Genomic DNA, 23,694 nt, shown 5'->3' on the forward strand with positions numbered 1-23,694 from the left:
CTTAACAAGAACTGTACCTGTGTTCTTCCATTTCCTTACTATGTTCCTCACAGTGGAAACTGACAGGTTAAATCTCTGAGACAACTTTTTGTATCCTTCCCCTGAAAAGCTACGTTGAATAATCTTTGTTTTCAGATCATTTGAGAGTTGTTTTGAGGAGCCCATGATGCCACTCTTCATAGGAGAATCAAATAGGAGAACTACTTGCAAGTGGCCACCTTAAATACCTTTTCTCATGATTTGATACACCTGGCTATGAAGTTCAAAGCTTACTGAGGATACAAAACCAATTTAGTGCTTCAGGAAGTCAGTAAAAAGTAGTTAGGAGGGTTCAAATCAAGAAAATGATAAGGGTGCCCATACTTTTGCACCGGTCAAATTTTGTTTAAATGCAGATTGCACATTTTCTGTTAGTACAATAAACCTCATTTGAATCCAGAAATATAACTGAGTCCATCAGTTATTAGATATATGAAACTGAAATACCTGTTGCAAAAACCAAAATTGCTATTAAGAAAAAAGGTTAACATTAATAGGGGTGCCCAAACTTTTACATATGACTGTATTCTTTTTATGAGATACCATCATCTCCTGCCCACATCTTTGGCATACTTTTTGTCCTGCACCTGCAGATAACTTATAATCATTGCCATTTACTATATGCACTTTCGGCAATAGCTTTGCACCTATTTACGTGCTTGTCATCATTTTATGACTAATTCTATACATTTTACACTAATGTTATTTGCTTTTATGGCATAATTTATTTTCAACTTTATGGTTTTTTTGAAATTTGGACACATAATAGGAGGTCATATTTAACCCCTTGCACGCCCATTGTTCTTATTTTATACAGTATATGTTGCTATGCATTTTATGAGCTGCTCGCTTTATAGGCAATTTTTCATTGGTTTTGCACTTTACCGTCAGGGTCTGGCTTCCATTGTCATAGTGTCTGCACTTTTTTATACAATGTAATGATCCCTTTTTTGCCTTATTGTATTTTAATGTAAATCCAATAAAATTTGTTATATTTTAGACATAGCTTTCTTCTCCTGTTTTTGATGATTTTAATGGAGGCTGCATTGAGGTAAACTTTGTGGCCAGTCTCTGCCTCTTTAATAAACCTGTAGCCCCGCTCGACGTTGGTATATACGAGCCGCCCGTGGCTCCTTGGGGCAGACATGGCAGTTTCCCCCTTCTCATGGAAGACCGCCCAGATCTGCCTCTCCTTGCTCTTTTTCTGGGCGATGATGTCAGCAATTCAGACAGACGGCCCCGTGTAGGCCGCAGACCCATTCTGCGCTGGTGACGCGGGATGGGGAGAAGCCGGGCGAGGAGGCCGGGGGTCGATGATGCGGACGTCTGCCGGCCCAGCAGGGGCCGTGGATTCGTCAGGCGCCGACGCCGGTGAGTGAGGCCAGGCGGGGAGGCTGGGACTCAGGAGCGTGGACCTTAGGCCTTGCACCCCCTTAGGCCGGTAACGTATGACAGTGCAGAGCTGGGCGGGGAGGCTGGAAATCACTATCGGGGATTTTGGACTTAGCGTCCGGATGGGGCGGGGAAGCGGGGGCTGCCTGCGGTGCCGCCGGCCAAGGCGGGGAATCGCTCACCTTCTCCGGCGCTGCAGCCTCCTTCCGGCTGCTCCGTAGCTCCTCCGGGGACTCAGGCACCCGAGCGACTGGAGTTTCCACGATGCCGCTGGCCTCCTCCCGCTGGGTGCGCTCGATGTCGCCAGCTGTCACCCACGGGAAGGGCCCCGCCGTTCCTTTGCTGCTCCCAGTCCCATCGCCTGGTGTCTGCTGCTGTTCTTCATCCCGCCGCCTGGCATGACCGGCCTCCAGGCCCGATGGTTCCGCAGGACACATCAGCGATGACTTCTCCAATGGCCGCTTCGGCACGGCCGATGTTGTGGCACGCCTCCTCCCTCCGCTCCGCAGGTCCAGGTGTCTGCAGCTCCAGCTCAGTCCAGGGATCTTCTTTCCGGTTAAGTGTCCAGTACACCGGCTGTGACTCCCAGGCACAGGTGATGCGGTGGGCCTCGACCTCCCGCCGCCATTGCCACTCCACCCATCCAAGGCCACAGCAGCTGCAGCGTTTCATCGTGTCCGTTCTTCCGGGGCTCAATGGCGCCAAACAGCTGCACCCAGGCTCATAAGTGGTGTCACTCCCGTGCTAGGGTGGGGCATCGGCCGGCCCCTCCACCCGTTTTCCAGCATTCAGTGGGAAGGGGCGGCTGTCACTTGATGTACACCTCCCCCCCAGGGGCAGGCTCGACTTAGCTGCCCCTGATTGTCCAATTTAGTGCCAACCTCCTCCATCCCGACAGTCGCCATTTCTGGAGGTGCGCAAAGTCTCTTTCAGGGTTACTCTTAGTTAAATCCTGCAATTCCAATCACAATCCCAAATTGTAATCCACTCTAGCGCAATCTTCAACTCGTTCAGCTTGGGTCCTTTAAATCTTCGGCGCTGTCTCACCGCCTGGGTTGGTTTGGTGGGCAGTGATGGATCCTGCCGAATACACCACTTCTAGTACGTGTGCCGACTGGGGGGTGGTCCCTTTCGGTTGCAAGGCAGACTGACGACAGAAACACATTCAATCAGGTCCAACTTTATTGGGTGTCCTCTTGACATCCACAGCAAACACGACAGCTTCTGCACATTGGCCCGGGTACCTGTCACCTCTTCCTGCTCCTGTTGGTGATAACCCTATGGGTTCTTTTACTGTGGCTGCCGTTCGGCCCTTGGCCACAGCGCTTCCCCCGGCTGAGTCCACCCGCTGCACCACTTACTGCCCCTTCAGTGGCCAGCTGTCCTGTACCCCAGGCGTCCTTTAGTCAGCAGCTGTCCTGTCAGGGCCTCCCCCCTCTCCGAGTATCCATCTCTATCCTCTGTCTTTCCTGAGCTCTTCTTCCCTCCGTCTTCTCCTGAGCTCTTCTCTCTTCTGTCTCCTCCTGGGTGTCTGCCCTGCCCCTGGGACTCTCTTTCCTTTTATCTCCTTAAGCTGGAAATCCCCTTCTTAGTCCCATAACTCCGCCCCCCATGACTCTGCGGTTTCTTAGCATTAGCTGCTGTTAAAGGGAATCTGTCACCCTTTTTTCCCCTATTAGCTGCCGGCATAGATATCGGGGGCTTATCTAAAGCATTCTGTAATGCTGTAGATAAGCCTCCGATGTAACCTGAAAGAGAAGAAAAACAGGTTATATTATACTCACCGAGGTGGGTGGTCTGATGGGTGTTGTGGTCCGGTCTGGCGCCTCCCTTCTTCATGCGATGACGTCCTCTTCTCCCGTCCTGAAATGGCTCCGGCGCAGGCGCATTGCTCTGCTTTGTTGAGGGAAGAACAGAATTCTGCAGTGTGCAGGCGCCAGACCTCTCCCGACGCCTGCGCACTGCAGGACTCTGCTCTGTCCTCAACAGTGCAGAGCAGTGTGCCTGCGCCGGAGCCATTCCAGGACGGGAGAAGAGGACGTCATCGCATGAAGAAGGGAGGCGTCGGACGGGACGGCGACACCCATCGGACCGGACCGCCCACCTCAGCTGCAAGGCCATAAAAAGGGTGACAGATTCCCTTTAAGCCCTTTTCTCAATACCCTATGTCTCCATCTAGTGGACAAAACCCGGTACTTACTCTTTTACTAATTCTTGCTGATTCCTTAGACATGTATGCAAATTTTCATAAAACAGTGTACACAACATATTTTACATGTTTCTTCTCATCAGACAGGTCCACATGTCAGTCCACCCTCCTACAGACTTCAAAACTGCAATGGGACTAACCGGATAAGTAGTTGTTGAGTGAGAGTGTTGGAATATGTTTGGTGCAACAACTCCATTCCTGTCGCAAAGAGGAGGACGTCATCACTAGATGGGAGGCGCCGGACCGGACCGCAACACTCATCGGACTTGGATCGGACCCCCGGGTGAGTATAATCTAACTCATTTTTCTTATCTTTCAGGTTACATCGAGGGGCTTATCTACAGCATTACATAATGCTGTAGATAAGCCCCTGATGGCGGTGGCCGCATCTCATATGCCAAAAATGAGGTGACAGATTCCCTTTAAGCTTATCATTTATTGTTCCTGATTGTTCCTGAATAAACAAGTTCTGTTGTCACACGCTTGGAGAGTATAGTGAGTAATCCGCTGCCAACAGACACACGCACACAGCTACACAGCACTACTCACTTCTCCGCACGTTCCCAGCAGCATCTTCGTCGCTGGCAGCTTTCTTTCTGACAAAGCTGCATGCTGAATGCTGACGTCATCCAGCCGTGCTGCTGTGTCAGGGAGGAAGCGCGGGCAGGAGGCACAGGGTGTTCTGCTGCCATTTTCTCCTGTAGGCTGTGGAGTTGCAGGGATTGCTCCCTGCCTGCTACACATGAGAGCAATCTGGCAAGGGGTCCCCCGAACCTCGAGGTCAGAGACACAGGCCAGATTGCCCTTAGTGTTAGCTACCCTGCATGGGCCCCTCTACCTCCGGGCCCCAATGTGGCTGGGTGGCGCCACAGTGTTCAGTCGCCACAGAGGCACGGCACCTCCTCCTGAGGTGTAGTATCTCACTCCTCAGGTAAGATGGGGACACCTGACCAGACTTCAGCACCTGCACCCAGCACGGACACCTTAGAACAGCAGAGCACCCTTTATGGCAGCTGCTTTGGTTCATGAAGGGTGCTGGGTGGTGGGAGGAGCTTAGATTGCACTAAGATGGGAAAGCTGACAGGAAGTTAGGTCAGTCCCCTAGAGGGGGAAGCAGAGAAAGGACGTAGATGGAGCAGCCTCCTGTGAACTGGAGCTGCTGGCAAGGAAAGAGAAAGAAAGAAGGATCAGTTCTTCAGAAGGAAAGATAGAAAAGTACGGAACGTGTGAAGGAGAGCTGGGGACTAGGGCTAGAGCAGAGCTCTTCCCTAAGTTTAATGCGCCAAAGGCCGGGAGCCGGTATCCGAGACTGTGTGTGATACTAATGATCCTACAGCAGAAATCGAAGGAATAGAAGTTTATACCACTTTATTCCCACCTAAGACTCGACGACACAGCAGCAACGTGTGTGAGCCGAGACATGATTGTAAGGAGTCCCCGAAGTTGGCCACAGCTACCTGTCATGCGAGTGAAGTTCTGAGTAAGGGTACGTGCACACGCTGCGGAATCCGCTGCGGATTAATCCGCACGGAGTTTGCAAAAACCGCAGATAATCCGCAGGTCCAAAGACCTGCGGATTATCTGCGGTTTTGCCTGCGGTTTGGTCCTGCGGATTCACTATCTCCACAATGGTGGAGATAGGAACCCGCAGCGGTTTCCGCAGAAAGAATTGACATGCAATTCTTTCTGCGGATTCAAAACCGCAGCAAATCCGCGCGGTTTTTTCCGCAGCGTCGGCACAGCGTTTTTTTTTTTCCCATTCAAATGAATGGTACTGTACACCGCAGCTAAAACTGCTGCGTGTCCGCAGCGGCCAAAACCGCTGCGGAAACGCAGCGGAAACCGCAGCGTGTGCACACAGCCTAACAGAAAGAAAGAGGAACTTGAGTGTAATTCATAACTGCAAGTACTTCAGATTAGCGCTAGTAAGGTGACGTTCAGAAAAGGAACATTTGGAAAGGAGTGCTGGAAGGGTGTATTCCTTCTGCCTGGGAGTTGGCTGAGCCCCTGACTTGGAGGACACAGCACTGAAGTGGGCACCTGTCTATGCCAGAAACGTGAGTAAACCATTGGAACTGCATTCAGCTGTGTCATTGCCTTCTTCCTGCGCCAACCTACTCAGCACTGCTACATCTCTGTGCCTAACACTACACCATCTACCTCAACATCTACTACTGCTGCCCTGGGACTACAGCTCTGCCTGTGGAGAGCTATTACACCTCTGCTGAATCCCACCATCTGTCCTAGAGAATCTGCACTGCAGCGCTGGTCCCCTTCTGACCAGATACCACAGGTGGCGTCACGAACTTATCCATACATAAACTTTATTCATTCCACCTATTTTATATGGACCCCCAGGGCCACGGACCGGGTCACCGCCACCGCGACACATTCCCTTTAAGACAACGGCCGGGTACGAGTGAGAACTCCCCACTTGCCCTGGGGGTAATGATATGATGACTGCAATATATTAAGAGGATAAAAACTTAGATGGGAGGAGTGCTTTAATAAAGTATAACTTCACTTTGAGAAAACTTTTCATGTCAGAAGGATGGGCTTTGCGCTAGTTGCTGTGACTCCCATTGATGTCAGAATAGTGGGGCAGTGGGGTAAACGACCTCAGCCTGGCTTTTCTCACTTCCTACTGAGTCTGTTTTTAGAAGAGAGTGATTCTGTGTAATCATTGTTAGGCCGGTTTCACATTTGCGCTTTTGAGCGCAGCGACGGCCTGCGCTAAGCCCCGCCCCCTGCTGCGCCTCCGCCAGTAGCTCCGCCTACGGCGCATGACGCTGCATGCGTCCTGCGTCCCCTATCTTTATCACTGGGGGCGCAGGCCGTGCGCAGTATGCATTTGGCGGCGCATGTGTCCTTTTGACGGTGCGCCGACCAGCGCCAAATGCAACCTGCTGCAGTCAGTTTTTTAATGTCATCAGTAAGGGGCAGGGTTAGCCACACTTGCTTATACGGTAGTAGTCTCAGTTCTTTTCACATCAGTGGTATGTGCACACGATCAGTAAACGCTGTGAGTTTGACGCTGTTTACTTGCTAGCGTCCAGATGTTACAGCATAGTGGAGGGTATTTCAAGAAATTCCATGCCCACTATACGTCCACAGACGCCTCCGGCCTCCCTACAGAGATGGATATGTGGCGTGTCTTTCCAGATCGCTGCATGTGCATTTATCTTGCGGAGATGCAAGCCTCCCCAAGAAAAATGTCATGCATACAATGTATAGGATGCGGTAATCCTGCACGGTTCATTGAGAACATGCGAAATCACCGGCGTTCAATAGCCTGCATCGCTTTGGACGGAGCAGACATGGGCTGTGTCCAAAGCGCTGTCAATTACTGACCGTGTGCACCCGGCCTTACTCTTACATCTCCACGAGATAAATTGACATGCTGCGGGCTGGAAAGACGTGCCACATGACCGTCTCTGCGGGTGAGCCGCGGGGGTCGGTGCACAGATAGTGATTTCAAAATCTGACCGTCACATCCAAGCATAAGCATAGTGTGAACAGGTGCTTAACCTAGAGTCACCAACTCATAGACATTCAAACAAAAAAGGAAGCACACTGTAGCGCCATAACATGCAAACATGAAATATGAAAAATGAATTGCATTACTGCATTGGAAGTATGAAAAATTGAGAAAGTTTAGCGCATACAATGGCCAATTTTATGTGTACCTGGAAGCCACGGTAAGGCATTTCTCGTTTTCCAGGACCCTATCTATGCCAATCCTCGCTTAGACTGAAGGCTTCATCTGAATTTTGCATGTTATGGCGCTACAGTGTGCTTCTTTTTTTGTTTGGGTACACACATAGTGAACATGGGATTTCTTGAAATCTCATCCACTATGCTGTAACATCTGGACACTGCGGGTTGGACACTGCATAAGTACACAGCGTCCAACCAGCAGCAATTAGGCTATGTTCACACGTGGCGGTTTTCGTGGCGGTTTTAACCGCGTGATTTTGCCGCGAAAACGCGAAAAATAAGCATCCCATGCATTCCTATGGGATTCCGCAATGCTGTGCTAATGCTGCGGTTTTTACCACGGCGGAATCGCTTTGCGATAAAAAACGCAGCATGCTCATTAATTTTGCGGAATCGTGGCGATCCCGCACCCATAGAAATGCATTGTTCTGCTTACTTCCCGCATGTGGCTGTGCACACCATGCGAAAAGTAAGCAGAACATTTGTGGGTGGTACCCACGGTCCGGAGGAGAGGAGACTGTCCTCTGGGCTTTGGGTACCATATCCCTGTAAAAAATAGAATTTAAAATAAAAAATATTGTTAATCTCACCTTCCGATGTCCCGCGCAGCCTTCCCGCCTCTCTCCACGCTCCAGATCCCAGTAATCCTTTGCGAGCGATGACGTCCGTTCTCGCGGGATCGTGAAGTCTCGAGGTCATTCGCGTGACGTCATCGCGAATGACCGCGAGACGTCACGATCCCGCGAGAACGGACATCATCGCGGTCATTCTTGCAAAGGATTACTGGGACCGGGAGTGTGGAGAGAGGCGGGAAGGCTGCGCAGGACGTCGGAAGGTGAGAATAACAATATTTTTTTTTATTATTATTTTTAACATTATATCTTTTACTACTGATGCCGCATAGGCGGCCTCAATAGTAAAAAGCTGGTCACACTTGTCAAACACTATGTTTGATGAATGTGACCAACCTGTCAATCAGTTCTCCAAGCGATGCTACAGATCGCTTGGAAAACGCTAGCATTCTGCAAGCTAATTACGCTTGCAAATCGCTAGTTTTTCCGCGGGAATTTAAAATGCGATTTTCCCGCGGAATGGAATTCGGAATTCTCGCGGTAATTTCCACGAGCGTTCCGCTACGTGTGAACCCAGCCTTAGGCCTCTTTCACACTTCAGTTTTTTACAATCAGTCACAATCCGCCAGGTTTTGAAAAAAACGGATCCGCAATTTTCTTTTGAGGATCCGTTTTTTTTCTCCATTGACTTTCATTAATGGTGGATTGCCGTTCTCTCTCTCTCTTTTTTTCCAGGCTGCGATTCCTTTAAAATTCTTCATTTTGCGGATCCGTCCAAAAAACGGATGGGTGGCATCCGTTGTCATCAGTTCTAAAACGGATCCAGCATCCGTCCTTTTGGCGGATATTGACTGATGCAAAAAACTGAAGTGTGAACGTAGCCTTACTGATCATGTACACATCGGTCGCGCTGCCCATGTTCTCTGCACAGTGCTGAGTGACAGCGCGAACAAGGATAACTGGCGTGTTCTTCCTGGACGTTTACTGTATGGGGGCGTGGTTTACCACTTCCTGAGGGCAGAACTGTTTCTAGACTTCTCATTGGTTAGGGGTGTGTTTACTTCGCCAATCGGCCGCCTCCCCGGGCTTGTTTGGATTTAAATGCCCTATAAATACTGTCCGCTCTCTGGGGCACGCAGTCCCCGGCTGGTCCTGTCCCGGCAGACGCCGCCATGAATCTGTCGCAGTGTCTGGATGATTTCCCCCTGGGCCCGCGCTGGCCCGCCACCCCTCCGGACCTGTACAGTGAGTCCCAGCGCCTGGCCCTGGAGGAGCTTCTGGCCGGGGGTCCGGAGGCGCTGCGGCTGTTCCTGCAGAAGGAGAAGGTGCCGGGCTTTCTGTCCGAGCCGGAGGTCGGGGAGATCCTGAGCTCCGCCGCCGCTGTCCACTGCGGGGAGGACGAGGTGTCCGTGTCCGCCTCCAGGGACTGCTCTTCCGTCACCTACTACCCGGAGATCTCGGATGTGGAGCCCCCGCTGCTGGAGCTGGGGTGGCCGGCGTTCAGCGCTGGCTCGTACCGGGGAGTCACACGGGTGGACGTGCACTTCCAGCCCGGCTGCGGGGAGGTCATCTACAGCTGCAAAGAAGCCGCCAGATCTCTCATCAAGGCCGCTAGGGAGGTGGGTGACCGTGGTGGGAGGGTAGCCCCCCAAACAAGTGTGTGGTGCTGCAGGGTCTCTAATACCTGGGAAGGGGGAGTGGAGAAGGAGCACTGGTCCTCTAATACCTGGGGGGGAGGGGAGAAGGAGCACTGGTCCTCTAATACCTGGGGGGGGAGGGGAGAAGGAGCACTGGTCCTCTAATACCTGGGGGGGGGGGGAGGGGAGAAGGAGCACTGGTCCTCTAATACCTGGGGGGGGGAGAAGGAGCACTGGTCCTCTAATACCTGGGGGGGGGAGAAGGAGCACTGGTCCTCTAATACCTGGGGGGGGGAGAAGGAGCACTGGTCCTCTAATACCTGGGGGGGGGAGGGGAGAAGGAGAACTGGTCCTCTAATACCTGGGGAGGGGGGGGAGAAGGAGCACTGGTCCTCTAATACCTGGGGAGGGGGGGGGTGGAGAAGGAGAACTGGTCCTCTAATACCTGGGGGGGGGGAGGGGAGAAGGAGAACTGGTCCTCTAATACCTGGGGAGGGGGGGGAGAAGGAGCACTGGTCCTCTAATACCTGGGGAGGGGGGGGTGGAGAAGGAGAACTGGTCCTCTAATACCTGGGGAGGGGGGGGTGGAGAAGGAGAACTGGTCCTCTAATACCTGGGGAGGGGGGGGTGGAGAAGGAGAACTGGTCCTCTAATACCTGGGGGGGGGGGGGGGGAGAAGGAGAACTGGTCCTCTAATACCTGGGGGGGGGGGGGGGGAGAAGGAGAACTGGTCCTCTAATACCTGGGGGGGGGGGGGGGGGAGAAGGAGAACTGGTCCTCTAATACCTGGGGAGGGGGGGGAGAAGGAGCACTGGTCCTCTAATACCTGGGGAGGGGGGGGTGGAGAAGGAGAACTGGTCCTCTAATACCTGGGGAGGGGGGGGTGGAGAAGGAGAACTGGTCCTCTAATACCTGGGGAGGGGGGGGTGGAGAAGGAGAACTGGTCCTCTAATACCTGGGGAGGGGGGGGTGGAGAAGGAGAACTGGTCCTCTAATACCTGGGGAGGGGGGGGTGGAGAAGGAGAACTGGTCCTCTAATACCTGGGGAGGGGGGGGTGGAGAAGGAGAACTGGTCCTCTAATACCTGGGGAGGGGGGGGTGGAGAAGGAGAACTGGTCCTCTAATACCTGGGGAGGGGGGGGTGGAGAAGGAGAACTGGTCCTCTAATACCTGGGGAGGGGGGGGTGGAGAAGGAGAACTGGTCCTCTAATACCTGGGGAGGGGGGGGTGGAGAAGGAGAACTGGTCCTCTAATACCTGGGGAGGGGGGGGTGGAGAAGGAGAACTGGTTTTCTAATACCTGGGGTGGAGGGCCAGTGCTCCTTCTAATACATGCGGAGGGGGGGAGTGGAGAAGGAGCACTGGTCTATAAAAAGGAAGGGGGGGGGGGGAGGGGCTGTAGCTCTAATACCAATTCCCCTCCAGTATGTCTCGGAATGTGGGATGAGGCTCATGCAAAAAACGGGAAGAACATACAAACTGCTTGTAGATGTTGTCCTTGGTGGGATTTGAATCCAGGACTCTTTCAAAGCAATAGTGCTAACCTCTGACCCGCCGTGCCGCACCTCTAGACTAATTCTGCTGATGTGGCCAACAGTCTAATGTATATGGGATTCATGGACAACTTATTATTGGAGGGGAATACTGATCCAGCATGTCCACTTCTGGACTACCGTACCAATTGTATTGTCTCTCGGAGATAAGCCGCTGACTTAAAGAAGCCATAGGCATGCTGGCCAAAATGGCTGTTGTCCAAACTATTGTACCCAAACCTGCCATGGTGGGGATGATTTCAGCAGTTATTCCCTTCGGGTCATGTATTGTTTGATAGACCTAAATGTGGAAGAATAATGATTTGCTAGCATAGCTCTTCATCATATGGTGATGCTCATCTTCATTAACACTTTTGGGTGCAGTGCCATGGTAGAATGAGACTCCTCCTCCTACCACCATAGCCTGGCTCCCTATCATGAAGGATCTATAATGCTCAGTACATCTATCCGGTATGAGAACAGTGTGTTATGGCTCCTATACTATGTAAAACTTTCCGGAACATAATGCCCAACCGTCATACCTAGCTGTAACCTGGGCTTTGTGGAATGGTTTCCATAGAAGTAATAATGGCTTTGCTATGGTGTAGTCACTGAGCCAGTAATTCTCTCCACACATTACTTTTCTGGAAGGAGATCCCTACTGTCTATAAACCGTTCTCTCTCCCACCCTATATCTGATGAAGGCGCGTTACAGGTCAGGAGGGACTTGTGGGGGACGGGGGTGTCACAATAGGGTGATCAATGAAACTATTAGAAGGGGCTAGACCTGAATGGGGTAATAATAAAAAATATAAAGCCTATTTAAGACTATTTTAACAAGGCATTTCCTGAATTACAAGGTTGGCGCGTTATTTTGGGCCTTGACGTATATTATGATGACGGAGTATTCAGAATAGCTTTGAAGGTGGCTTGCTATGACTCCTGTCATAAAGTCAGATATGACTAGTAAATTGGTGGCGGTCTAATTCCTTGAAAATCTGCTTAAGAATGGTTTTAAGTAATGAAGATGTGCCTGTATGTAGATGGACAACATGGCTTCACTTGGTTCAAAGTAGTCCAGTTACTTCATGAATCACTATAAACTCAAGGACAGCACCCATCGCCCTCATGGCAGCTCTGTCCATAAAGGTGGTTTTGCGTTTCCAAAAACGCATTCACACACATCTTTGGCTTCTGAACTTACAACAATGTAGGCTGGTGCCATCTGCCGTCACAAAACCATGTTTCACTTTTGCGTCTGTGTGCACAGAGTTTTATCCACATAGATCCACATGCGTCATACGTACATATATTTAACTTGGTGTAGGCAGGGACATGCTTTTGCGTACTCATGCGTCGTTTCAGGGACACAGAACGCATCATGTTGCATTTTTTTTTTTGAGGCATCAAATATGCGATGCGGATGTGCGTTAAAAACGCATTACTGTCTATGGGAACGCATTGGTACGTAAGGACATGCACATGCATTCGATACGCATGCGTTATTCAAAATGCATATAGAATCCCATGAGACATGCCCATTTTTGTCTGGTGTCATATCGAGCGTATGCACATAAACTACACAAACGCTGCGTAAACATGCGTCTTGCATGCGTTTGCGGATGATACGCTGCAGACTCAAATGCTAATGTGAACCTAGCCTTATTAACTCTTAGAATCCATAAGAAAGTTTTGAGTGTTTTGCAAGTTAAATTAAAGGGAATCTGTCACCCCATTTTTGGCCTATAAGCTGCGGCCACCTCCATCAGGGGATTACCTACAGCATTCTATAATGCTGTAGATAAGCCCCCGATGTAACCTGAAAGATAAGAAAAATGAGTCAGATTATACTCACCCGGGGGTCCGATGAGTGTTGCGGTCCGGTCCGGCGCCTCCCATCTAGTGATGACATCCTCCTCCTTGCGACAGGAATGGAGTTGTTGCACCAAACATATTCCAACACTCTCACTCAACAACTACTTATCCGGTTAGTCCCATTGCGGTTTTGAAGTCTGTAGGAGGGTGGACTGACATGTGGACCTGTCTGATGAAGACAAGTTTTGTGACGCAACAGCAATATCACCAGCGAGATCGCTGTGTGTGACAGCGATCAGCGACCGGCTCCCTGCCGGGTATCGCTTATCGTCCTGGAATGGCCAGGACATTATTTTTTTTATTTATTTTTTTATCGCTGGTTTCCCGCTGGCCAGCACGCATCGCTGCGTGTGGCAGGCTGGAGATCAGCGAGCTGGCGCTGGTAACTAAGGTACACATCGGGTTTCTAGGTGCCACGCGCCGCTTAGAAATCCGATATGTACCTTGGTTACCAGCGCGCTGGTAACTAAGGTACACAGTGGGTAACTAAGCGACGTGCGTCGCTTGTTACCTGTGTGTCGCTGGTGCTGATCGCTGGTGAAGCTGCCTGTTTGGAAGCTCACCAGCGATCCTGACAAGGTCATATCGTTGTTGGGATCGCTGGTGCGTCGCTATGTGTGACGGGGCCCTTAGATTATACTCACCAGGGGGCGGCGGTGGGGGTTGCGGTCTGGTCCGGAGCCTCCCATCTTCTAGCGATGCCGTCCTTCTTACTTCTGCCGCGGCTCCTGTGCAGGTGTACTTTCTCTGCCCTGTTGAGTAAAGTACTGCAGCGCGCAGGCGCCGGGAAAGGTCAAAGAGGTCCTGCGCACTGCAGTACTTTACTCTGCCCTCAACAGGGCAGATAAAGTACGCCTGCGCAGGAGCCACGACAGAAGTAAGGAGGAGGACATCATCGTATGAAGATGGGAGGCGCCGGACGGAACCGTGACACCCATCGGACTGGAAGCCCAGGTGAGTATAATCTAACTCGTTTTTCTTATCTTTCAGGTTACATTGGAGGCTTATCTACAGCATTACAGAATGCTGTAGATAAGCACCTGATGGCGGTGGCCGCATCTTATAGGCCGAAAATGGGGTGACAGATTCCCTTTAAATTGTATTCTTGTATCTGAGATTTCCTCTTAGGGCAGAGACTCACTGGTGAATTTTTCGTCCGAGAATCGGATCGTAAAACTTTCCCTGGCTGGCAACTCTCCTGACCTGAGCATGACAGCGTGATGGATTACTAGTTCAGGTCAGGAGAGGTGCCGGCCAGGGCAAGTTTTACAATCCGATTCTCGGACGAAAAATTCGCCAGTGTGTCTCTGCCCTTAGGCTGGTTTCACATTAGCGTTTTTTTGCGCAGCGCATCCATGTGCATGCTTCATGCGTACCTATGTTTAACATGACATGCGCATGGTCTTGCATTTGCACGCGTTTTCATGCGCATGCGTTTTTTCAAGGTGTGCGCCTAGGCGCACCAGACGCAACCTGTTGCATTTTTGGGTCTGCCGAAAGGCGTCAAAACGCTTGCGCACGGAATGCGACAAAATAACGCATTACAGTCTGGGATAGCAGGTGTGCGCATGGATATTTGTTCCTCTGCGTTTTCGTGTGCATGCGTTTTTGGCGTAAAAATGTGTAGACACTGGTTTTAACCCCTAGAGAACGAATGCGGATAAAAAGCGCAAACGCATGATGCATTTTTTTGCATGCGTTTCTATTGCGCACGATGCGCTGCGCAAAAAAACGCTAATGTGAAACTAGCCTTACAAAGTTGTCCAAACCAAATGGGACCAGTTAACCATCTGTATGCTGCGCCCTCTTTCCTCCCATTGAGATATATCTAATACACCGTATAAAGCTCAATGTGGGTGTGTATGTCCGGGATTGGCATCTGCACCGTCGCAGCTACAGCCACAAAATTTGGCATAGTCACACGTCTGGACCCTGAGAGCGTCATAGGCTATGTTGTGAGGCAAAATTTTAACCCCGCGCGTTCCAATTCACCAAACAATTTTGCCCCTATCTACATAATGGAGGGAAAAAGTGAAAGGAAAAGTGTTGGAGACAAATTGACAGCTGCCAGATGTGAACAAGGGGGACTTAAAGAATGAGAGCGATGGCGCCAAAGAGTATATACCGTACAGTTGCTAAGGTGGGGCCCTGACATGGGATACTCTCCACACACGGGGATATGAACACACACACAAAATGCGCCACACACTACCAAGTGCTTCAACACATATACCACCCTCAGCACACATTTCACCACACATTCACCAACCTCGCCACATAAAAGTCGAAACACAAAACTCGTCACTCAAAACTCGCCACGCTGTCCCAGAGCTGTTTAAAAGATGAAAAATGAGCTGTGATTGGTTGCTATCAGCAACAGTTTTCTTTGTAGACAGTTGTGGTAACTGAGGCCTATTATTCTTATCATTTCTATGGTGTTATCGTCCTTCTGTAAAGCTGAAAATAACACAATTTATTACCGTGCCAACACAGACCACCCTCTGACACAGACTGCAGGGGGAGCCCAGTATCGCACAGGATAGGATTAGATACACGGCTCAGCAGTCAGTATCACACAGGATAGGATTAGGTACACAGCTCAGCAGTCAGTATCACACAGGATAGGATTAGATACACAGCTCAGCAGTCAGTATCACACAGGAGAGGATTAGACACATGGCTCAGCAGTCAGTATCACACAGGATAGGATTAGGTACACGGCTCAGCAGTCAGTATCACACAGAATAGGATTAGATGCACGGCTCAGCAGTCAGTATCACACAGGATAGGATTAGATGCACGGTTTTTATGTGCAATATAATCATTATAATTTGTTATAACTAGCCACAGTTGGTTACTATGCCCAGGCAAGGCTGGGCTCTTCAGCTAGTGTGTGTGTATGTATGTATGTGTGTGTGTGTATGTATATATATATATAACCGTCATGTCGCTTCTGTTTCGCGAGAGCGCTTGGTTGAGCCAAGTGCACATGTGTATAGGGAAGAGGTAGTTGTTGGCGGATTCTATTTTCTGTCAACAGCTTTCAAATATACGTGCTAATTTAGTGACCAAATCTCTAAGGTTTCCCCATCTGAAAACACAGCGTATCCACAGGATATTTCACCAATGCATAGAGAATGCATGTTCCATGAATGGGAACTGTTTCTGTCTGGAGAATATGGGGCCCTGACGCGCGCGCCATGGTCGGAATTTCAATCCCTTGTATGGAAATTCATAGCGCCTTTCCATTGACAGTGACTTGTGGTAGATGCAGGCTCCATTGGTAGGATTCAAATCTTCAATACGTTTATGGAATGCCCATGGATATGGTAAAAGTGTACAAGATGGGAATACTCCCAATTAATTATCAATATCTTGGGAGTTTCTATGTCCTTTAAAAATAGATCCATTATTTAACAGGTTGTCACTCCTTCCCCATTCAACCTATACGTTCAGAAAAATGATTGTCAACCAAGGCCCCTTCTAAATAACTTATGGAAATGCTTTAGGCTGTTGTGTTTAAATACCTGTCCTGTTTACTCAATCTCAACTACATAGTTTACGTAGCATCAGCATTAGTGGAGCCCTTAGGGTTTGCTGATTCAGCTGGGAATTTTACTTTCTACAAGTCCTCAATTTATCCTGTCTTAACTTGCTTACCCCCAAAATATGATAACTCGTCAACCCCCCCCCACCTTAGAAGAATGATGCCTCACTGCATCATTTTATATGTGACACATTCCTTCTGCTCACCTGACCCCTTGAATATGTTTCCTCGATATGGCTACTTGATCTAATACATGCTTATATCTCAAAAGAAATTGCATTGATAAATCGTTAAATACCGTATATACTAGAGTGTAAGCCGAGGCACATAATTTTGCCACTAAAAAATGGGTAAGATTATTGACTCGAATAGCCAGGTATACATGGTCCCCTCATCTGTCCTGGTATGCATGGCTCCCCCCCCCCCCCCCCCCCCCCCCATCCCTGTATGCATGGCTCCTTATCCTTGTGAGCATGGCTTCCCTGTCCCTGTATGAATGACGCCTCCATCCCTGTCCTTGTATGTATGGTGCCTTATCCCCTATCCTTCTATTCATGTTTCATATAAAAAAAAAAAAAACTCTCCTTCCTGCGCCTCCTCGCTGCATCTCGTTCCAGCGCCAGCAGTTCTTCCTGCCGCGCGATCATGTGGCCCTGCTCATTAAGGTAATGAATATTCACTCCATGCCTATGGAAGTGGAGAGGCGTGCATATTCATTACCTTAATGAGTGGGAATACGTGATCACTTGGCCGGAAATGCTGCTGGCGCCGTAACCAACGATATGCAGCGAGGGCACGGAGGAAGGTGAGTAGGATGTCTTCTGGAAGCCAGCGGCTGTGGGTGTAGCTGTGCGTGCTGTAAGAGAAATTAATATTCGTTTCTCTTTAGCAGTGGGCACAGTTGCAGCTGCTGGCTCCTGCAGCTCCCCCACCAGCCCTCTGGGACAATGACTTGTGTATAAGCCGAGGGGGGGCATTTTCAGCACAAAAAATGTGCTGAAAATCTTAGCTTATATATGATCTTTTTATAGCTCCAACATATTCGGTAGTATCTCAACTCGGAGAGTACATGCACACACTAAATCATACATTACACAGCAACAATTTATTCAACAAATCAACCATTAGGAATGGCAGTTCTCACAAGAGCTTACATTTTGGGCTACAAAAATGGCTGACTAAGCCAGTCACCCTGTCAGTACTTGTGTAAGCACAAATATGGATTGTCGGGTTTACAGTTTGGATTAAGTGATTTAGGTTTATCTCTCACAATTTACCTTTTGGCAAGGCTTATCATATTTTCTAAGCTAATTATCTGGGGTAGTGCAATCCAGTGACCTGGCGTAGCATTGGTAGAGTCTTTAATGTTAGTCTCCGATCATCAGTCTAATGTGTATGTGGCTTGTAGAGTTGGCAATCACTGGTGATTTGTGTGGAATCGGGTGATTTCACGAGAAGTTATGTAATTGCTGCAGAAACATTTGCCGGCTTTTGTATAGTCATTCTACTGCCCAACATGAAATGACACATGGTTTACATATAGTTAACCATTTCATTTCATGTTTTTTTTGTTTTTTTTTTTTTGTCTATCACTATTAATTAGATGAGGGTTTGTGGGTAAAATTTTGGAGTTGTAGGGGTTCATTTAAGGGGTTAATTCGTTGTATTAAATTGCTGGGACTCATTTCATGTCGGGCAGGAGCATAATTATACAAAGGCCGGCAAATGTTTCGGCAGCTATTCTGCAATAATGAACGGTATGAATTAGAAATATATATAAATGTGTCTCTATGACGTGTGTGTGTGTGTGTGTGTATATATATATATGTATTTAATGTGTCTAGATCTATTAATTCGTTTGTGTGGGGAAACCGGTCATTGGGCTCCATTATATGACCATTTAGCTATCCTGCGAGAAAATCTCGCCAGACGGATGTCAAACGGATGCTTACATGCGATTAAAATCGCATCAAAAACGGATCACTGGTTAAGATACCTTTGTGCGATTTCGGACCGTTTTTTTAATCGTTGTGTGTGACTCCAGCCTGATAGTTAAAATTGATAGCATCTGACATAAAATTATTATCTTTAAACTTCATTCCTTCCTTAGTCCTAAAGTGCAGGTGCCGATCTCAGGGGTGAAGTCCTAGACACTTATTTCAAAGAATCTTTTTTTGGATGTTCATATGGTGTAGAGGGCAGTGGCGAAAGGGGCTTCTTTAGAGAAACTTGGTGATGGGCAGGGTTATTTGGCACTACTAATGAAGAACATGAATTTGAGGTGTGCCAAGGTTTTGGCCATCTATTTTGGGAGGATGGCTATGTAGTGGGTGCTGTTCTATTGTGGTCTCTTTCACTCTAATACTAGGAACAATTCAACAAGTCTGAACTTTAGCAAATTATGCAGTATATTTGATTGTAAGATCTGTTTAGTGAAATGATTATGCTTAGTCATGTCTATCTACAGCCAAATTTGAGAACCAATTGTCCTCTTAACAGGACCCAAGAAATAACACTTTTAGGAGGGTTTCTCTCGCACCGGGTAATGTTCTAAGTGTCTTGCATGGAGCGAGAGCAGAGTTACAAAGTTACTCCGTGCCACAATATTGAGGAAATCGTCAAAACAAGATTTTTATTTTTTTTTATTGCCTAATGAGGTTCCTTTCTTGACTTGAGGGTGTATACAAAGGTAAAAAATCCACTGCCCTCAAAAACTCAGAATGTTCTTCAGCTGATGCAAGATATTATTTCTGAACCATTTTATTTTAAAGATGCTATTATGTTCTTCCATGCTAAGTAAGTTAGAATGACCTGGTACCCAAGAACGTCCTCAGTTATGGTTTTGTTGTGAAAAAATAAGAGGCAGGCCTTTAACAAAAAACAAACCCTAAGTTATTCCCTATGCAGGTTCTGACGGCTTGCACCAATATTGCATTTTACAATATTGGTTATGTTGTGAGATGACTATAATATGAAATTATGTATTTGACTCCACAGGTGATTGCAGTAGTCATGGATTCCTTTACCGATAACGACATCTTCCGTGATATTCATGAAGTTTGTCGAAAACGCAGAGTTCCAGTCTATATCTTGCTGGATGAAGGTCAGGTGCCGCACTTTCTTACTATGTGCCAGAATCTTGGTGTTTCTATAGAAAGTGAACAGGTATAGTCACAAGCTTCTTATCCTCTCCCTTTATTACATATTCGTAGTTATGTCAGAAACTAATTTTCTATTCTATCTTTTTTCAGCTTATGAGGGTCCGAACATTAACTGGTAATAACTATTACACCAGGTCTGGTGCCAAGATTGTTGGAAAGGCTCGTGAGAAGTTTCTGCTTGTGGATGGGTTGAAGGTTGCTACTGGAAGTTATAGGTGCGCTATTGACACAGTATAAGGCCAAGTAGTAAAGATTTAAATTATAATGGCTGAGTTTAGTTTGTGTTGTGGTATGTTATAGATACTGAAATGCATATAATCTTACATGGTTTCCCTTATGTCTTCGTAGCTTCACTTGGATGGATGGGAAGCTCAACAGTAGTAATATGCTCTCACTAACTGGACAAGTGGTAGAGAAATTCGACCTCCAGTTTAGGATCCTCTATGCTCAGTCTAAACCAATTAGTACAAAGCTTATTTCCAGCATCCGAAACCAACCAAAATCTATGGCCAAGATGACATGTAACCTAGCACCTAAGAGAAATCAATTATTGAGCACTCTTCTGCATTTGGAGATGGCAAAGGTCTCTAGCACTCCAAAGAGAATTATTACTGAAGCTAAACCAGTATGGGATAAAAACTGTGATTCATCTATGAAAGCCAGTGCTTTTGATGATGATTTCATGCAGAATTGTGAAATAATTTCTGGCCTTAAAGAGACTCAGAGTGTAGCCACTCAGACCGAGCCATGTGCTGGTTTGAGGACTGTGGAAATAGTGAATGCAACTACTCAAACAAATGTCTCTACCTCAACGGCTGGAACACAAACTGCTGTTCTGGTGAGGGTAGCAGCTACCCAAACCATGGTACTGTCAAGGTCTACAACTACACAAACAGCAGGTGCCTCAGGATCTTCAGCTGGTTCTACTCAAACCACATCCAACTCTTCAACATCAAGGTTATCATCCTGTTCTTTCACATCCTCGTCCTCTTCATCTTCTTCTGCATCAAGCACTGGTTCCAGTACGTCAGGCCGCTCCTATGACCTCACCGGCAGTAACCTAAATCTTTCAGAATATCCAATGCGTGATTCTTTCCAGAAACTTACAAAGGAGCGGCAATATCATTATACTTCTATAAGGTCCAAATTGGACCACATGGTATCCATTCTTTCGAGGAGAAGCCGCTTGGCAAACACATTCATGACCTCTGAACCTACTGCTTATGGCTTACAAAGACGTGTTATGCACAATAGTATGTTCAACCTCCGTGATGGTGTTCGCTTTACTCACAATATTTGAGGCCAATGGGGCACTTTGCTATGAGGCATGTATCTCTTTCCACTGTGGGTGGAAAACGGATGATTAGGATGTTTTGATAGTTTCTTGGACTAATGTTACTTGTGCTCACTACTTAAGTATCTGCTGTACATTTAGCACTTTAGGTCTATGCAACTACTTTAACGATACTAAAACTGAGTACAAATACTGAGACGTGTAACACTAATGCCTCTCTTGCCTGTGTTCCTTCAGTAATGTTCACCATTGTTACTAAAGAACTTTATATATAGGGAAAACTACTGCTATTTGCACCTGAGTGTAGATATTTTTATCCTATAAAGCATGGAAAGAAAAGCTATTTAAGGTATGTGCTGTCTTTGCCTACAGCCATAGATGGCTGATTGTTGGCCTCCCAGAAAAGTAGATGCTACTAAACATGACACTCAATCTCCCGAGGCACAATGTGGAGCAGGTTTGGACTCTTCACAATTCCTGAATGCAGTTTTCTTTTCACCTGCTTCTACCATTTCCTGGAAAAAGCTTCACACCTGCCATGAGTCTTTTTTGTTGTGAAATTTGTATGTTTGTAACGTATCAATTTTCCTGATTCTACTGACAAATTAATGCTTCTTTTTCCGAGTTACACAAAGTCATTATTTTTCAAAAGTTTAACAAGCAACCCGTAAGGGAGCTAGGTGTTACAGAAAGCTGATACTTCCCAAGGAAGTTTGTGAGAGCCATCCAGCTCCATGAGAGGGATCATTTATTAAAGTGACAGTGTTGTATTGTTGGTACAGCACTTACCTGTACATGAAAGCTTGCAGTACATATAAAATACAAATTATTTAGCAGCAATAAACCCCCAAAAAGGAATATAGTTCAGTTTAAAAAATATATATTCCTAGCACTAAAATGTTTTACAAATATGCTTTATTGGAAAACAACTCTATAATGAACACTATACTTGTGGTTAAAAAAAGAAACTGCCCTGTACTTTATCAAATTCTTCCTCTACATCTAATCTTGTTTCCAAAACACACTTATCTGACAACTTTGGATGTCCTCCTCTACAAACTTTTTTAGCAACTCCTAAGCACAATCTGCATTTGTAAAGAGGCTTTTGTGCTACATTTTTCTCTCAGAAATTGGCCCTATTGCCAATCTGTAGGGAACAAAGATATTGTCACGGGGATACCACAACGGAGCGGAACCAGAAGACCGCAGCGTCTGGTGGCTCCTACTATGCTGAGAGAAAGCACTTCTCCAGTGTATTAAACATGATTATTCCAACAGAACAGGGGTTACTCAGCCATATTGGAAAACTCCAACTTTCAGCTGTGCTCGGTTAGCCACTACTTTTCCCTATAAAATCTTGGCTCGATTACCAAGTCCTCGTCAGATTTAGCATTTGCTGCATGATATTGGAGTGGGAGGTTTGAGAAGGAGAGCTGGAGGGGTTTATTAGCGACTTGGAAAATTCCTTATCCTTCCCTGTTTTGCTTTCTTTCCCTCCCTACACACCCTGGTGAATACCTCTGTTATATGTGAGCGTATATTTTGTGTGTGTGGAGTTTTCAGCTTACCCTTGTCTTTACCCTCTCTGTTGGGTTAGTTTACTGCGGTGCACAATAGCACCTCTCTTCCCTGTGAAGGGGACAGAGGAAGGGCTATTTTAGGAGATTGGGGGGGGGGGAAGGGCAGAGGCCCCAGCGTCTTCCCCATCTGAGGTATTCTGGGGAAAACGGCGAGCTAGGGCGCCCCCTATTGTTAGGGCCAGGAAAGATGCCCCTAGTCCCAGGTCACTCGCCAGTTGAATCGTGACATATGAGCTAGAACATTTATTGCAGATTGGGAACTCAAAGCTAGATATTAGACATTTTTTGGTGTGTAGTAGAACATTGTGGACGAGGCCTGGACTGGAGGATAGAGACGTGTTCACCCTGGTGCATCACGGGGCATTCACAAAAGCCATGCCGACAAAATAGGTTTTAAATATAAAAGAAGTGGCAGTGGAACTTGATATTCTGCAGTTCCATGAATATCCATCTAAAATATTTGTATTCCTTTACAAAAGGTGCCCCTTTATTTATTTTTTTTTTAATAGATGTTAAGAGCTGACACACAATATTTAAGTACACGTCAATACTAACATTCCAGTAATGATTCTGAACAGAAAAGGTTTGTGAAAGTTTTATGTGCAGCTATAAACCTGTTAAATAACTATGTTTACAGTGGCGATTATCCTTCTAATGCACTTTGTTCTTTGAGTCTATCCTTTGTACTTTTTATTGAGCTTGATTTGGATGCCTCTGTTTTTATAAGTATGGGAAGGGGGTGGAGGAGTGCGTTGAATTAAAAAATATAAGTGTGAAATGTTGGTAGTGGGGAAAATGAATAATATTATGCATGCACTTTGGTGATGGTACTTGCAGCACTGTCATGCGTGTTGGCATGACAGAAACATTTTTTTCAAGCTGTAATCTATGGAAATAATAAAACTAAATGTTTTGTGTTATTAATTGGTTGTGTATGTGAGTGGAAAGCTTGTAAGATATAGTAGGGATATCTGTCTAAATACTTGTAGAAAGATATTTATACTTTTATCCTTTTTATAATGCAAAAGCTGGACACAGGTCAGTCCTACTTATCCACCAAGCTGGGCGCAAAAGGACTTGTAAAAGACATTAGTCTAATAAAGTCCACATTTACAGCCGAGCATCCCAATATAGCTGCAC

At 47.2% G+C, this 23,694-nt stretch overlaps 1 protein-coding gene across 1 annotated transcript; it reads left to right on the plus strand.

Annotated features, from left to right (window-relative positions):
- The first annotated feature begins 9,047 nt into the window (after positions 1 to 9,047).
- Positions 9,048 to 23,478, plus strand: FAM83D (family with sequence similarity 83 member D). The gene is made up of 4 exons (XM_073555351.1): positions 9,048 to 9,548; positions 19,517 to 19,684; positions 19,771 to 19,895; positions 20,029 to 23,478. The coding sequence occupies exons 1-4, from the start codon at positions 9,102 to 9,104 to the stop codon at positions 20,978 to 20,980; spliced, it is 1,692 nt and encodes a 563-aa protein (XP_073411452.1). The 5' UTR covers positions 9,048 to 9,101; the 3' UTR covers positions 20,981 to 23,478.
- The last annotated feature ends 216 nt before the right edge of the window (positions 23,479 to 23,694 follow it).

This window comes from Dendrobates tinctorius, unplaced genomic scaffold (assembly GCF_039654945.1).
Source record: "Dendrobates tinctorius isolate UK_male_01 unplaced genomic scaffold, ASM3965494v1 ptg000223l, whole genome shotgun sequence".
Classification (NCBI taxonomy): domain Eukaryota; kingdom Metazoa; phylum Chordata; class Amphibia; order Anura; family Dendrobatidae; genus Dendrobates; species Dendrobates tinctorius.